Genomic DNA, 16,472 nt, shown 5'->3' with positions numbered 1-16,472 from the left:
ACTAAGAAAAATAATTGAGGACAATAGTAATGAAATGTATGTAAGAAGGGCCTACACAACTATTTCTCTAGTCACGTGTCTAGCTAATGAATGGTTAAGTGGTAAAGGCATTAAGGAGGTCATCGACCGACTTCAGGTCAAGCTGTAGACACGCTAAAATTTTGCGGTTTAGTTGCGTTACCAATTGTTCAGGGAGTACGTTTTACGTTACAAACTCATTAATTTGAATTGATTATTCTTATATCAGGAGTTATTTCTAGTATTTCATCGATTTCAAATGTATCAGATTTAGTATCAGTATTGAGTCACAATTACAACTTATTATTTAAATTAAAAATTTAAATAATAAGTTCCGTTCTAAGAGAAGGCGTTCTCCTGTTAAGGATAAGGCTTAGAACTTACTCAAGCTCGCTGTTCCAATGCGGGTGGTTGAGTTCACACGTATAAGTATTCCCACACACGCGCGTTTCTTTACGACTTTTGCCTTCACCGCATACGAGGTGAATTACAAACACACTTATTCATTAGATTAACAGAAATGTATGTATAATAATTGTACGAGGAAATTACAGCAATAATTCAAAAGAAATGTATTAATGCATTATAAAATGAATTTCTTATCGATGTTTGTTCGATCGCAAAGAAAACCGCAGCCTTTATTTCTCACGATGAACAAACAAGAATTGAATTGAATAGAACACTGTTCATTATATTCGTTTAATTTAAATAAGTCTTCGTCACTGATCACGTAAGACATGTTATTAATTCCGATATGACCATATTTGTATGACGTTTTGGGTAGTTGTTAATAAAACGATGTAAGTTTGTTTTCTTGTCATATTGGCTTTTGGTTATGGTAAGTTGTAAAGGTATATAGTTAGGAGTGTTTGTGTTAACGATGTTAGTATAATTATCAATTTTATTATTGGTAATAATTATTGTGCTAAATACAAATGTTGCCGTTGAGATGCAATAGTTGTTAAATAATTCAAGGCCAGCATTTGTAATGATGAAGGTTTTTTTATCGCTTTATAAAAATCTGTATATTTTGATTTAAATCACAGTTCAAAGTACTATTTACTATATCTTTAAAATATCACGAGCACGGATAATACCTTCGACAGTTATTATACGATCTCATTGCATCGAATCCAGTTATCTGTTTTAGAAGGAATTGTCATTCCGAACAGTTCTATGTCTTCCATTGAGTCAATTGTGTATGAGTGAAAAACAATGTGAATCATAACAGCCGTGACGTAATGTTGACTTCATCTAATATCTTAGCAGCCTCCCGCGACACGCGTGTGTCCTTGACGTTTTGTTTTTGCATTGATGTCATCATTGGGACAGATTTTTTTTTATTAGAAATAACTATTTTTTATGTGAATCTATTTTATATTCCGCTTTAATTGAGATTTGGCTCTTAATTTAAATTCTTTAAAACTTAATTCGAGTCATTTTATTTATTTTATTCAATTATGATTGCGTTATGCCGTAAGATTTTCTTAAATGTTGACTAGTATAGTATGCGTTCAGGACTTAACACTTGTCACAACTATAGATTTTGAATAGTTTCGGTTAATGATATATAAAATTCTTTCGAATTTAGTTGAATTAAATTATACCAACGTAAGGAAGAGATAAATAAACACGTTCTACTTTATTAAGTTGTATAGAAGTCAGGATTTTAAATCGTTATCCTCTATTAAAAATTGCGTCATCGGATGTGGAAGGAATTAATTTTAACGAGATTGCTTCATATAAATTGATCAATAGACCATTTGAATAATTTATTACGTTCGTGTTATTATATGTATTGAAACAAAAATACATTAACCATCTGCCTCGTGTAAAGTGCTGTAAGCATGACAAGAGACTGTTATGAATGTCTGTTAGTGTTAATGCACTATTAAAGCACGGACATCGTGTTACAGTCGGAAATAGACGTTGTGGGCATCGGCTACGTCATTTCCTGCGATACCACTATCCGATAGAGCTTAATTCGTTTAAGGTAATCCGCATTAGATACTGCGCTTAAAACATTAATCGTGTTATTTCCATGCGTAGACGTACGTTGATTTCTTGTAGCGAAACGAATTTTAACTATTTTTAAATGAAACGTAAACAGAATGTGTTTTGAGCGTTTAGGAATTTAGTATTGTTTCTTTTTTTTTTCATATACTTATATAAATAGTGTTATGGCTATACAGTCGCTTTCGTTAATAACACTACACTTCTGGGTTTTATAGTCAAAAGCTGATCTATTCTCGTCTCCGGATCACATATACGATTCATTTCTGGATACGTAAGCGTCGCAGCGACATTATTTCTGTATCTCCGAAGGCATTCCGATTTCGATCTTACGAAGATGCTTTTTAGAACTTTTTCAAATATCCGATTTTTCAAAACTATCATAATAAAAGGTTACCGCTCATAAAAATATCGAACACTTTAATCTTATGATTAAGTCCTTTCGACTGAATAATAAAAAGCACAGATTGTAAATAAAATTTATGGTAGAACATCTGATGTGTTAATGCTACTTATCCAGACGATCTTCCACGTGACATTTAATTTTTATCTTTGCTTAAAGTCAAAGGTGTAGTCGCATTCAGTGTGATCACTACTGGTGCATAATTTTTTTTTCTTTATATTTCTATCTGTTTTTTTTTTTTTTTAGCATATCATTTAACAGCACAATTGTTACCTTATTACATGTGAATTGGTTAATTTAGAACAGTGATATTGAATTAATGTCAAGGGTCCTGTTGCCATAAAGAGATACGTCTAATACGTAACCAACTAGGGCCAGACGTCCTCGAGGGATCCTGTTTTGGCGCAGCACCCGCTGCACGTTCCTCCCATGTGTTGACACGCTTTCTACCGGCTCATAATGAAGGTCACGTATAGTCACAGGTGGACGTGTGTCGGTCATACGACATTCATGTTTTTCACTTCATCTCTACCGGCATTCGTTTGAAATAAATGACAGCGAGTTTTTTTTTTTAATAATTGCATTGACCAACGTTTAACGTATACGGCTATATATTTAAATAAAATGGTATTCGAATTTCAATTAGTGCAAAAGTATTGTGTTATTACCAAATCTCAATTTACAATCAGAACCGACATTAACTGTACATTTAATTTATGCTTGTAAAGCGACAATTCAAAGGTGTTGGTAAGGAGTTTTTTTGATTAGAGTTTTTATTTGATTTTTATAGTCGATATCTACGGTGTCTTTTGTACAGGATAGAATATTTAAAGTATCGCTATCTCTTTCTTATGAATATGGATGCAAAGGATGCCAAGTCTATTTGTGTTTTTATTTTTAAGAAGGCTAACAAGCAAATTGATTACCTGAATGTGAGTCACCTTCGCCCAAAGATATTCGCCACGTCAACGCGCAACCAACTTCGGTATCTTGTGATGTTCCTTGTACTATACTATCTAGTTCACGATTTAAATTAAGAAGGTTATGGAACTCCTAAATCGTAACCGAAACCATCGGATATCCGAAATAAAACTCCATCTAAACCGTAATCGACTCGGATGAATTTATTATAGATTTGTTCTTGCATAGTCATAATAAGTATCTTTATATAAAGATTAGCAAAATAGCATTTTTCGAATTTCTAAACAATTTAATATTCGAACTATCCGAAACGATCGGATAGTCTCAAATAATTTCGTATTCCTTGCCGTATCTGAAAACGGTAAAGATATTATTCATAAATCCGTATCCTACACTTTTGGTTGCCAAAATTGTACGCTTCTTTTATTTAGGTTTTATCTATGTTTATTTCTTTATTTTATCTTCTTGGTGTACAATAAAGTATAAATAGTATATACAATTATTGCACTATTTTATGGAAGGAATAGAAATTGTTTAAGTCAATATTTTTTTTTAATTTTTTATTGTCGATGGAAAGAAATTGATCTATCCACACATGCAAGAAGTTCTAACATTGTTATAAAATGTGTTTTTGTTTTTTAGCCCTGTGAGATTTAGTCTGTAGAAAATAAACTCTTATTCGTATACGAGGAACTCATTGTAAATCAAAGGAATTCGATGAGTAAATTTTACTAAAAATAATCGTAGTGGGTGTTTACATTCGACTAAGAACTAGTTATAACCACTGATCTTCTATGATACCAAATATGTATCTGATGAAGTTTTAAAACGAAATATCAGAAAATTCTTATTATAAGTATATAAGCATTTTAAAACTGTCATTCTGCAAAGAAGTTAATTTTAATGCTCCGATTCGCTATGATGATTTGAGATGTAGATGTAGAGAAGTGAGAGAGAACTGCAATGAAAACTCATCAGTTAAACATATGACGGCTTCGCACGGATACAATTTATTAATAATTAAATTTTATAAATAAAAATAATATATAATAAAATTATATTCATAACTCATAGCGCTCAGAAATAATATAACTTCTCTACCAGTGAAAAAAATTAAAATCGGAATATAAGTTACGGGGATTACCCCCTATATATACAACACAACAAATTTTATCGGTTTATGATATTAAATATACATAAATTTAGCCAATAATACACGGTTAAAATGTATATATTTCCCGCTTTTTTATCATCTACATGTATACCTTATCTTGGAATATAATTTGGCTTATTTATAAATAATTTATATATCATGAGCATTAAATTTATTATTATGTAGATTAAATAATTGACGCTTATGTCCTTATATCTTTAGGAACGGTTGGTGAGTATACTTCAGATGATACGCTATTTTGATTCGTTTGTCCTTTAAACGTTATAATAACAGAATCCATTATCGCATATCACTTTAAATTTCACAATCGAGTTCCGTTCGATTTTCGAGTTTTTTCTTGCTTTACAGCAGTCATTTATTTTTCGTCGAAAACTAACAAGGTTTGCAGATTACTGTTTATAAAGTTATTTTTTTTGTAATTCATGACTCATTTATTGAAAGATATCGTATCAATAATCAACATATGTGTTGTGTTATCAGCTGTATCGCGCACCTAATCTTATAGCCGATACACTTGAAACTAAAAGTATGTCTGAATATATTGATAAAGTAAATAAAAAATGAAATATTTACGTCGTTACCTAATTTTTTATTTGTTTATTGAATACTAGTTGTCGCCTGCGGTTTCGCTCGTGTTAGGGTTTGCTCGTCGGGCGTTAAGCATAAAACGTATAGCCTATTCCAATGGAAGTAGGAATAAAGATAAACAATCATTAGATTTACGTATTTGATGTGACTTGCTAGTTGCTAATAACTCAGCACTACTTAGAGTTTATAATTAATATATATGTATTTATTTATTACCACTTTAATTTTACTTCTACTATTGATGACAGTTTCGTTGACGTTCAAAACGCAATTTTTTCGCGAATCCATAGTGAATGTCATAGATATATCATAATGAAGCTCTCGACCAATGGTATCGCGTCAATTTGTTGTCAAATGTTTTTTGTTTGGCTTTTCTCCTCCGGTTGAAGTAAGGTGTCCTTCGTTAGATTTCAAACTTGCTTTAAAGTAAATTTCATAAATTTCGGTTCTGTCGTTTTGCCGCGAAAGAGCGACAGACAGAGTTACTTTTGCATTTATAATATTAGTATAGATTATGTAGTTGTGTGCTTACTAGTTAGTGTCTTATTGTCTGTGCTCGTATAGCTTATTAGGCCAAATGAAAAAGACGATTTCTTTGAGATATTCTCAGCAGCAGCCTGGACTCTAGAAGTTAGCAGGATGGACACTCACGTGCCTCCTGCAGCCGTTGGTCCTGCACCTGATTTCTTTAATGCAAATCAAACGTATTGCGGTAGTGGGAGAAAGAGAGTGCACATATTTCTGCACTATAATCAGTTCTGCGTAATCATTAAAATCGGTCAGAACTACATCATCTCTTTACATAAGAAACAATAGCTTTAATATGAAGTTATCAAATTGTTGTGATCGTTGAGTATATATATTATATAGTTAGGAGTGACATGAGTACATCTTAGGCATGAATCACTTTTAAATTATGTTATTTCTCTATGATTCATCGACATTAGCATCGCTATAGAACATTACTTTGTCACAACACACATAATATTAAGTATAGTTTTATGGCTTTATAAATGTTCCTTAGCGATTAGTTCAAGAATGCTGTCTTCTTCTTTCTTATGTGAAATCAATTATGTAAGAAAGAGAGATACCAGTGTTTAACGGGTTTAATCCGCTAAACGTTTGTAGGTTAGATTATGGGAGGTATTTGAAAAGCAAAAGTTTTTCAACATTCATTCAATTTTATTGACTTTAGGAACGCACCCTTCTCACATAAGAATTGTAAATAAATCGGTTCAGTGTTTATTTGTAACAAAAAAAATTAATGATTTCATAATAATTTAACTATGCCTATGTTATAAATAGATTAGGCCATAAGAACAACCTCCAATTTAAATCATCCAAGGATCCACTCAAAACATACAAGTACAATTAGTCCAGCCGAGGGGTTAATCGGCACACACTTACAAAAAACTGTATTATACCTATTTATAAAGTAATTTATGTATATATTTTTTATTATTCTTGATGTAAAAAAGCATATAAGTAAGTCATTGATATATTTAACCTCTCCATGCCGGTAGTTGATCTTGAACTAAAAACCGGCCACGGAGGCGCGTGGGCAAAGCGGTGACGTAACCCGCACAACTTTTGAACTTGACAATCGAACACTAAGTACAACAATATTATATTCAATTCTAGTCCTTATGTTTAAATGTAGAAGATCGAAATTACGATATAATTGGCCACGTGATGCATAATTGTTAGTTTTGGTTTGTTTATACACGATATGGTGATCAATACGTGAAGTTATGAGAGAACTATTTTACGTTATGCTAATTCGTACATTTAAAAACGAAATGCAACGTCAAACAATTAAGTTGTTTCTTTTCTTATGTAATAGTTTGTTGTTTGTTGTCGTTTGTAAACTATTGTCAACAAAAAAAACTTACGACTTTACAGCACTATCGACCATAATCATTGAAATCATTGGTTATTTATATGTTTAGGTAGACTGTCACAGCTGAGACACGCACACTAGTAAAGTAGTAGCGTTCGGAGAGTCGAGCGTACCTGTCACGCACACAAAGACAATAAAGTCGGCTCGTTTAGTATTAGTTCTTTTGTAGTGCGTCACTATCTAGTCTAGATATATATAAATAATCTCAGATTGAAGATTGTAGGAAAACATTACCAAATTTTCATATTTCGTTGATTATTTTCTACCGTTATTACCAACTTCACACAGAATTGTTTTGTCTCTTTTTATTAAGCTTTAATAGTTATTATTAATGTATTGAAAAATTGTAATACATTTATATATTTAAGATACTTACGTTCCATCGTGGCCAGTTCAACGGCATTTTATATTTAATAATACTTTAGAACAACGAATAGAAAGACATAATTAAAATCTCCAAGTTGAATTTCTTGGATTATGATGCGTTGCAAATTGCAGCGTTACTAAGAGTTATGTTGCTAGCAACAAAACGTTGAGTACATGCAGTATTTAGGTCGTGACGTTTGACGCACACCGCGACACCCCGAGATTCCCGACGGTCGCCGTTTTAATGATACATGTTGCATTTCTTGCGAAATTATAAGATTCCTTTGCAAATTGCTTTAGATTGCATACAGCAAAAATACATTGGACAATTCAATCCGTTCATTCATTCATTCGTTCGAATAAATTTTTCGCCATTTTGTTTTGTTGACAATTTAACGTGACTTAAATATATCATATTTAACTCCACATCTTCGAAATATATAATTATATTTATAGTTCTGGCAATTAAAATAATCCTCTGTGATATGATTTAAAAAAAAAAAAAAAACTTTAGTAAAAATTTCAATTAATGAAATTACAATAACAGGTATGTTTATTAATTCCTCATGTGCCTTAATTCATTAAATATTAATTGCTCAAATAATTCACCTTGATTCAAAAATAATCCTACACGTTTCAAAAGAAATTATTTAATCCCTTGAATAGAATTGATAGCAGCTTAGCATGTACTTTAAGCGGTAGCGTAACATAAGCGCTTCAGTTATTAAGGTTACTCCGTCTCTTTATGATTTATGCTCTTTGATGGTGATTACTCCGAGTGCTGACATGCAAGCCGAGCTTCAGGTCAACGACCCCAAGGTTATGAATTTTGGCACACGAGACGAGAAATAAAAGTAAAATCAACGACCGTATTGAATGTTGCTTTGTATCGGTAGGACTAATTGGAATTCATACGGCAATTACATTGATTTTAACATAGTTTATTTATAATGACATGAAATTCACGTCACAGTCTTAATTTGAAGCGAAAAACTTCTATAATAATACTATACACTAAAATCCGCAAATCTATCCAATATGCGCTGCGTCTTTGAGAGTATATTGGTTTATTAGGTTTTTCCGTTAGTCATAACAAAAAAACCTCTCGACTATTGTTAGTATATATATAAAGTATGTTTACAATACGTTTATAATGAGAGGAAAATAACGTATGCATATAACAAGAGTACATAGCTTGAGTGGATTAGTTTTAGTTTGTAATGTTTTTAATAACACATAACTAATTGATTTGATAATAAGTGATAAATATAATGTCTTAGTTTAAGTTTGACACGCTTGATTATATTTTATTATTATTTATTTAAGAAAGCTTGACTATTATATTTATGTATATATAAAAAATAATCTAATTCATAAAAGGAAAAAAAAGGATAAATTTAGTTATGCTGACTGAAATTATTTATACTAAACTATGAAGCGGCGATAGTTTTTTGTTTATTTAATCTAGAAAAATCACTACTCAAAATTGTAATCGAATAATCGATTTTAATTTTGTAAATAAATCAGATCGTACAGACTCGACAGTCTCTATATTAAGAGAGACAAGAGTTGACTGATGATGATGAATAATTTTATTGTTGTGTACATTTATATAAAATTGTAATGAGCTTATCTTTTCAGATTCCAACACAACAAAATCTACACATACATCGGTGAGGTGCTAGTATCCGTCAACCCGTACAAGACCCTCGACATCTATGGCCAGCAACACATGGCGCAGTACCGGGGAAGGGAGATGTTCGAAGTGCCCCCGCACGTGTACGCAGTCGCTGATGCCTGCCAAAGAGTTCTGCGACAACAGGTCAGATTAACCCCATCGATTTGTCACAAAATCTAGTTATGTATAAAGGGCACCGGAATAATGTTGTTGGAAGACGTTCCTAAAAGGGGTATCGTCCCCATTAGTTTCTTTTTGGAACGAAGTTCTTTTACGGGGCTTACTGAGTGAAATGTTAGAAATCGTCATGTAAGGCTTTATGCCCCCCCCCCCTTTTTATATATTTATTAACATGAGACTAAATAGTGAAAACAACTTGGTTCTAATCGGATGTTCCACGATACATCTCTGTATGCAGAGCCGCATATAGTTTTTTTAACTACGCCCCAAACAAAACGCCTCCTGTTTTTTGGTTCCTTGAGAACTAAATCCGTGTTGCTTATTGGCCATAGCGACAATACCAACAACCAACAATTACGGCCAATAATGTACATGTTAAACTATATATTATTTTAAAAGTATCTTTTGACCGAGGACGTATTGTTGACGACTGTTCTTTTATTATAACTGGGCAACGTTTAGTGTCCATTGTGTTGTCGTTGGCGCGTATTCACTAACCGACTACCTTTAAAGTAATGTTGTGGACATAATTATAGGTGTATAATATTAACGCTTAAGACCACCTGTATGTCGCAATTCCTTTGTTAAAATGTTAAAAGTAATTATTGTATTAGTGTTGAATTATATGGGTACCTTATTAGGCAAGTAAGAGCCTGTGATTGTCCCACTGTTGACGAAAGTCTTCTCATACTATCGAGAAGAAGGTTTAGAGCTTCTACTAAGCTGTAAGTATGTCGGTTGGTGGGTGCACATGTGTCAGCATTTCGTTCGGAACATGCAGGTTTCCTCACGAATGATAAAAAACATAAAAACTCGGTGGTGCTTGCCCGGGTTTCAACTTACAATTTTCAGTTACGATTCGAATCACGTGTTCCACTGACTGACTCAAGTAGTATTTAAAACGATATTAGTGCCGATTTTATCTTATTTACTAGAAAAATATTAATTCTGATATAAATAATAAATTAATTTATATTAATTATTAATTAGAACATTTTCTAATTTATTTTATCATAATAATATATTATCATGAATATTTAATGAAACGTCCATGAAGTTTTAATGAGCTGGCGACACTGAAACAAGATGATAAAGGTTTGAATGTTTTAAAATAATTTAATGATAATAACTAAAATCCGTTTGCAAATATTTTTAAAACTGTAATAAATTAAATGGTCGTAACGTTTGCGTGAGAACAGCAACAGTTTAGTGATTACACTAGACCTATTTATAAATAAAGTTATTTGACAAAATCAGCTCAAACATAAAATAAATGCACGTCGTACAGAGCTGCAATTAGTTGTAAGCTATCACCTCTGTCGGGTGTCCTGAGACGCACACGTATTTGTTTACCTATATATATTTATCGGGAAATTCGCTTTAATTGTAGAAGACATATAGACATAATAAAATGTCAAGAAAACTAATTTGGCTCCTATACATGGTATAGCATTTGAATTTAAGGTGCAACCAAAGGGATGAGAAGAGTAGCCTTTAATGTTCTATTTGCCTTTCTTCTGACTTGTGTCCACAGTTATGTTTGTTGATACTCTAAGATGGTAGGGTTTTGTAGAAGCCCACCTAAGTAGCTACTACCCACTAATCGCAAATTCTACCGCCAAACAGTACTACTTTGTATTGTTGTGTTCGGGTTCGAAGTATGGGGGCCTGTACAATTACAGGCATAAGGGACAACATCTTAATTCCCGAGGTTGGTGGCGCATTGGTGATGTACTTTTTACAGGGTCAATGTCTATAAGCAATGATGAGAATTCAACTATATTGGGAATATTTTTATTCTTTTATATGAGTAAACTCATTAAAATATGTAAAACCTTTTTTTGATTTTGTTGCAGGGCAGAGATACATGCGTACTCATATCCGGAGAATCGGGGGCGGGGAAAACGGAGGCCTCCAAGTTTATCATGAAGTACATCGCTGCCAACACCATGCAGGTGCACAGAGAATATATCGACAGGTAACAATACTGTTATCACTGAGTGGTTTTATTTATTACATTAAAACTGTTAGAACTAGTCATCAGATATTCTACCGCCCAGTATTGGATTGAAGAGTGAGTGAACCGGTGTAACTACAGGCACAAGGGTCTTAGTTCGTCTTAGTTCCCAAGGTGGCCGGCGCATTGGCGATGTAAGGAATAGGTGGCCCATAACGAAACCATAAAACAAAAAATCCCTGGCGCTGAATAAAAAAATCTTATCTACAAAATTTACTATCGCTAAAAACATTATTCGTTTCAATTAGTAATAAGTATTTTTTTGTATTAAAATATGTAAGTTATGCGTCCGTAACGATCACGGCGAGTGCGATGTGTTACAATTTGTCACCGTTTGTGCAACCACATTAGTGCACATTTAACCTTGCAACAGATAATCTTAATGTCGGCATGTAATCGTGATGCACACATTTTACTATTTTATTTTATTGCATTGTGTATTTCCTTGTAATGATAACAATTTCTACTTAACTATAAAGATTATTGTGATTTGAAAATTGAAAAAATAGATCGTGAATCTACTTATCGTTTCATCTGCTTCAATTGTTTTTTTAAATAGATTCATAATTATTTAATAGGCACAAGGGATATAATATAAATTACACAGTAAAATAAATAAATATTCTTTAATAAGTTACATTACAATGAAAAATTTCATTATTAAATATTAAAGGAACACTTACTTATTGATAATCAAAGGGTCTCTATCATTGTTTTGGAAATAAAAATACCCAGATCTAAGAACAAGTTAAAAATTCTTGACTTTTCGGACCCTTGGACTCAAACATTTGCTTCTTGCGATTTTATTTATTACAAATAATACGTACAAATTAAAAAATGCCTTGAAATTTAAATAATTCAAACTTTTTCCGCAGAGTAAAAAACGTTTTAATTCAATCGAATTCAATTCTGGAGACGTTTGGAAATGCGAAGACAAATCGTAACGACAACTCGTCCAGATTCGGCAAATATATGGACATCCATTTCGACTACAAGGGAGACCCTGTCGGAGGACATATCAGTAATTATCTCCTGGAGAAGAGTCGGGTCGTCAACCTACAACCAGGGGAGAGGAACTTCCATGCTTTCTATCAGGTATATTATGTTTTTCAAATTACCCTTTTTATTTATGTTATACCCTCGGGTGCTCCACAGACATATTCTCCGTGCCTTTGATGAGCCTGCGTGTTTTATTTCCAGAAAGAATCAAAATCTGAATGTTCTTTTTTTTTTTGTATACAAAATTATTTTATGTGTTATTGTCTTTCTTGAGTTAATATTAATCTGCCTGTAATCTTTTTTTGAAACAAGCTTTTTTGTTTCCGCCGAGGGCGAGAATGATCTCGCCCTCGGCGATACTACTGCAGTTTGGCAAGCAGCTTTAAAAGTTAGCGCATTTAATAAGGATTCTAACGTGGTATAACACGTACTCCATTATTTAACTGGTGTGGCATTACCTGTCAGGAAATTTCGGCTTGACGTCGACTTTTGGGACAGTCTGTATACTAAGAACGTGAAAACTCAATTGAATTTTATGTCGTAAGTAATCTTAGAATGAGATTTCACTGATGGCCCACTGGTTAAAATACGGCTTACCTGAATATTGGAGGCCTACAATTATCTTTTATGATTTAAGTACCAAGATGCATAATTAGGTACGCTTGTTTAGAAAACATAAATAAAGCATTATGATAAAAAAACAACACGATGATAAAAAAGTGGAATTAGTAATTAATGATTTTCAGGCCGATGTATGTATGGAGTATTTGAAATGGCGGAAAAGAGTAACTACTGAGTTTCCCTCCGGTTCTTCACCGTAAAGCTTACAACCTGTAAAATAACAATTCAAATGTGCTTCTAAAAGCTTACTTAAATTAAGTATAAAAAAAATGCTATATAATTTTGAAACGAGAATCGATGTGTTTCCGAAAATCGATTCTAACCGTCACGCATTTGATGTCACTTATCGATGCAAGAATTTGGTATGAACGGTGTTGATCAAATCTAAACAAGGAGCGAGTAATTATGTTGTTATTTTTTAGCATTAGCAGCCCGTAAATGTCCCACTGCTGGGATAAAGGCCTCCTCTCCCTTTGAGGAGAAGGTTTTGGAGCATATTCCACCACGCTGCTCCAATGCGGGTTGGCGGAATACACATGTGGCAGAATTTCGTTGAAATTAGACACATGCAGGTTTCCTCACGATGTTTTCCTTCACCGCCGAGCACGAGATGAATTATAAACACAAATTAAGCACATGAAATTTCAGTGGTGCCTGCCTGGGTTTGAACTCGAAATCATCGGTTAAGATGCACGCGTTCTAACCACTGGGCCAACTCGGCTCATGTTGTTATGGTTTATAATTATACCAAATATTATATCGGCCTCGCGTACAAACATCGACTTAGATCGAGATGTCATTGTTCCGATCTCGTAGTTTAATGTAACCAATGTGATTATAATGGTAATTGTAAACATTGCCCAATCTTAAAACAATTACGTTAATTTTGATGGATCTTTAATTTCTCGTTCTGTTATTATTGATTTTTTTATATGTTAGGATTAATTTCACAAAGTTTATTTACAAATTTAAATTGTAAATGTTTAAATTTGTGTCTGAGTTTTATAGTATTCTTTATACCAGAAAATGAAAAAAAAAAAAAAAAACATTAATAATTATTATTTTATTGTTATTAATTATTTGTATGCAATTAAAAACTATTTTAATCTACACCGAAAAAGTAGAACTTCATAAAGGACGTTGTTTACTTTATATATTATTTCGGCGGTTTGAGTTTCTTCCTTTCCACTAACGAAATGGATCAGTGTAAAAATCACAACCTATACACTAAACACAATGACGCATAAAATTAACTTCATAGAATATTTAAGACACACACACGCACACACACACATATACATATTTGTATTAATATTATTTCCCTTTAGCTCCTCAGCACGAACACAACACACGCGAAGAAGTTTGCTCTAAACTCCAGTTCGGTGTACAAGATCCTGGGCAACGAACGAGCGACGGCACAGGACTCTAAGCTCTATAACGTTACGAATAGTGCTTTTAACGCTCTGGGCTTCCCACCGGCCGTCGTGGATAATATTTGGAGTATTGTAGCCGGAGTTATTTTGCTGGTAAGTTATTAATAAACGAAAATAAAATTCAATCGGCCGCGTCAGAGAGTGCGGATAAATGATATCATTTCACTTTCCTGCAATCCGTGGGACTGATTTCGTGTACAGGGGTGGAATCGAGGAACAGAAGAGTGTTTGATTTGACCAAAGAGTGCTAACAGTGGTACAGTCGGCCGTCGGGTGGTACCAACCCATTTTCCAAAAGGAAATGATAATAATGTTGCTTAATCGTGATGAAACAATTTTGCCTTCTATTCGAAACGATACACCAAGTCGTTGATATCACACGTTTATTTTATTCGATCACGAACTTACGTAACAAAAGTTTGGCTTCATTAAATACGTACAGCCTATTCATTTCATGCGATTTGCTAATAACTCAGCTATACTGTACATTACTAAGAGTTTATGATTAGTATATCTTTATTTATAATACTACACTACTTATTTTCACTTTAATTTTACTTCCAAAATTCCGATAACAGTTAAGTCGACGTTCAAAACGCAATTTTTTTCGCAATTCCAGTGAATATCATAGAATAATCAAGCTCACGACCAATGATATCGCGTCAATCTGCTGTCAAATGTTGTTTATTTGGCGTTTTTTTTCCTCTTATGGTTGGAAAAGAGAATTGAATATTTCGTCACCGCGATGTAAAAGATGAGTGGCGCCATCTTTTGACAAAAATACAAAACTACATATGCATACGTAACATTATACATTTGATTCAACTTCAAAACTGTTATTATTTATATCGATATAGGATATTGAGAGATTTAATGCAGCAAGCTTGACCCCGATTTAATGGTTAAACCAGTAACCCCATTAGGTTAAGTTAATTACAGCACGTTCGGTGTTAAGGTTAAACGTGTTGTCGCAACGCGGCTACTGGATTCCGGCTGTAATGATCGTATTAATTGTCATTGAAGAGATATAACTGGTGTCTGGTACCGCCTCGCTGGTCTAGTGGCTGCTTAATACGGCTGGAAAAGAGTATTGTCATTTTTGTTATTCTGACTGTACCACATTGTTCCTTGGGGTTCGAGCTTACTTCATACCAAATATCATCAAATTTGATTCAGTGGTTTGGCCGGAAAGACTACAGACAGATAGACAGAGTTAATTTCACATTTATAATGTCAGTGAAGATTAACAAAAAAAAATGCTATGGTAAATTAACTCAATAATACAATGTATTAATACCAGTGTTGATTTACATTTAGCATCGTTAATGCAATTGATTTAAGATTCTTTGTACCGTTGATATATTGTTATAATAAAGTGCTATCAACGTGCGCTCGAGTTGTATCAGATAATTGTTAAGCAAATTTAAAGAGCTATTGCACGTATATACAGAAACATTTTTATCATATCTTCTAATACTAACATTTTGGTGATTCATCCGGGACTTAACCTGTGATTAAACGGCATCACAAGCAAGATTAAACAATTCAAATTCTTTCATTAACTATACTAATATTATAAATGCGAAAGGAACTCTGTCTGTATGTTTATCTATTGCTCCTTAACAAACAAACCACTCAACCGAAATTTGAGAAAACTTGTTCCAAACAAGCTTGAATTTCAAGTAAGGACATATGCTTTTTTATGCCTAATACCTGAAACGCAAGGAAAGCTGCGGACAATTACTAGTGTCAAATAATTGTATGGATAAAGCGATAACCGCGATTAACAACTACGCTATTGTTTATTTATAAGAAATGATTGCGTGTCATTATAAATTCACAATTTATATTCAAACTTAATCCCTGTCTAAGTGAAATCCTTTGATTAATCATTGCCAGCATCAATGTAACCAATGTCTTTGTCGCAAAATATCACAACTTTACAGAAAATATTGTAGTCCAGAACTGTGTACGAACACAGTCGAACACTACTTCTCTCTCCCTCACACACTGAGAATATACATGCATACAAGTATACAAAACCTTACCGCTTTGGTCTAGTGGCTAGATTTGTGACTTTTTTCAAAATTTTGTAACAGCCCAGAGTTTATTCCTGAGCCTGAACTCTTCCCGGTCGTGTCGGATTTGCCGTCCCATCGGT

The 16,472-nt window shown here is 33.2% G+C and overlaps 1 protein-coding gene across 1 annotated transcript in view; it reads left to right on the top strand.

Annotated features, from left to right (window-relative positions):
* The window catches only part of LOC125068065 (unconventional myosin ID), a 37,467-nt gene that overhangs the window by 13,384 nt on the left and 7,611 nt on the right, over window positions 1-16,472 (top strand). The window contains exons 2-5 of the mRNA XM_047677053.1: window positions 9,025-9,205; window positions 11,098-11,219; window positions 12,134-12,353; window positions 14,207-14,404. Coding sequence (XP_047533009.1) covers window positions 9,025-9,205; window positions 11,098-11,219; window positions 12,134-12,353; window positions 14,207-14,404 — 721 coding nt within the window. The remainder of the gene's footprint in view (window positions 1-9,024; window positions 9,206-11,097; window positions 11,220-12,133; window positions 12,354-14,206; window positions 14,405-16,472) is intronic.

The sequence above is a fragment of the Vanessa atalanta genome, chromosome 13 (genome assembly GCF_905147765.1).
Source record: "Vanessa atalanta chromosome 13, ilVanAtal1.2, whole genome shotgun sequence".
NCBI classification, from domain to species: domain Eukaryota; kingdom Metazoa; phylum Arthropoda; class Insecta; order Lepidoptera; family Nymphalidae; genus Vanessa; species Vanessa atalanta.
The sequence above is the reverse complement of the archived record's forward strand: the minus strand, read 5'-3'. Positions and strand labels throughout refer to the sequence as shown.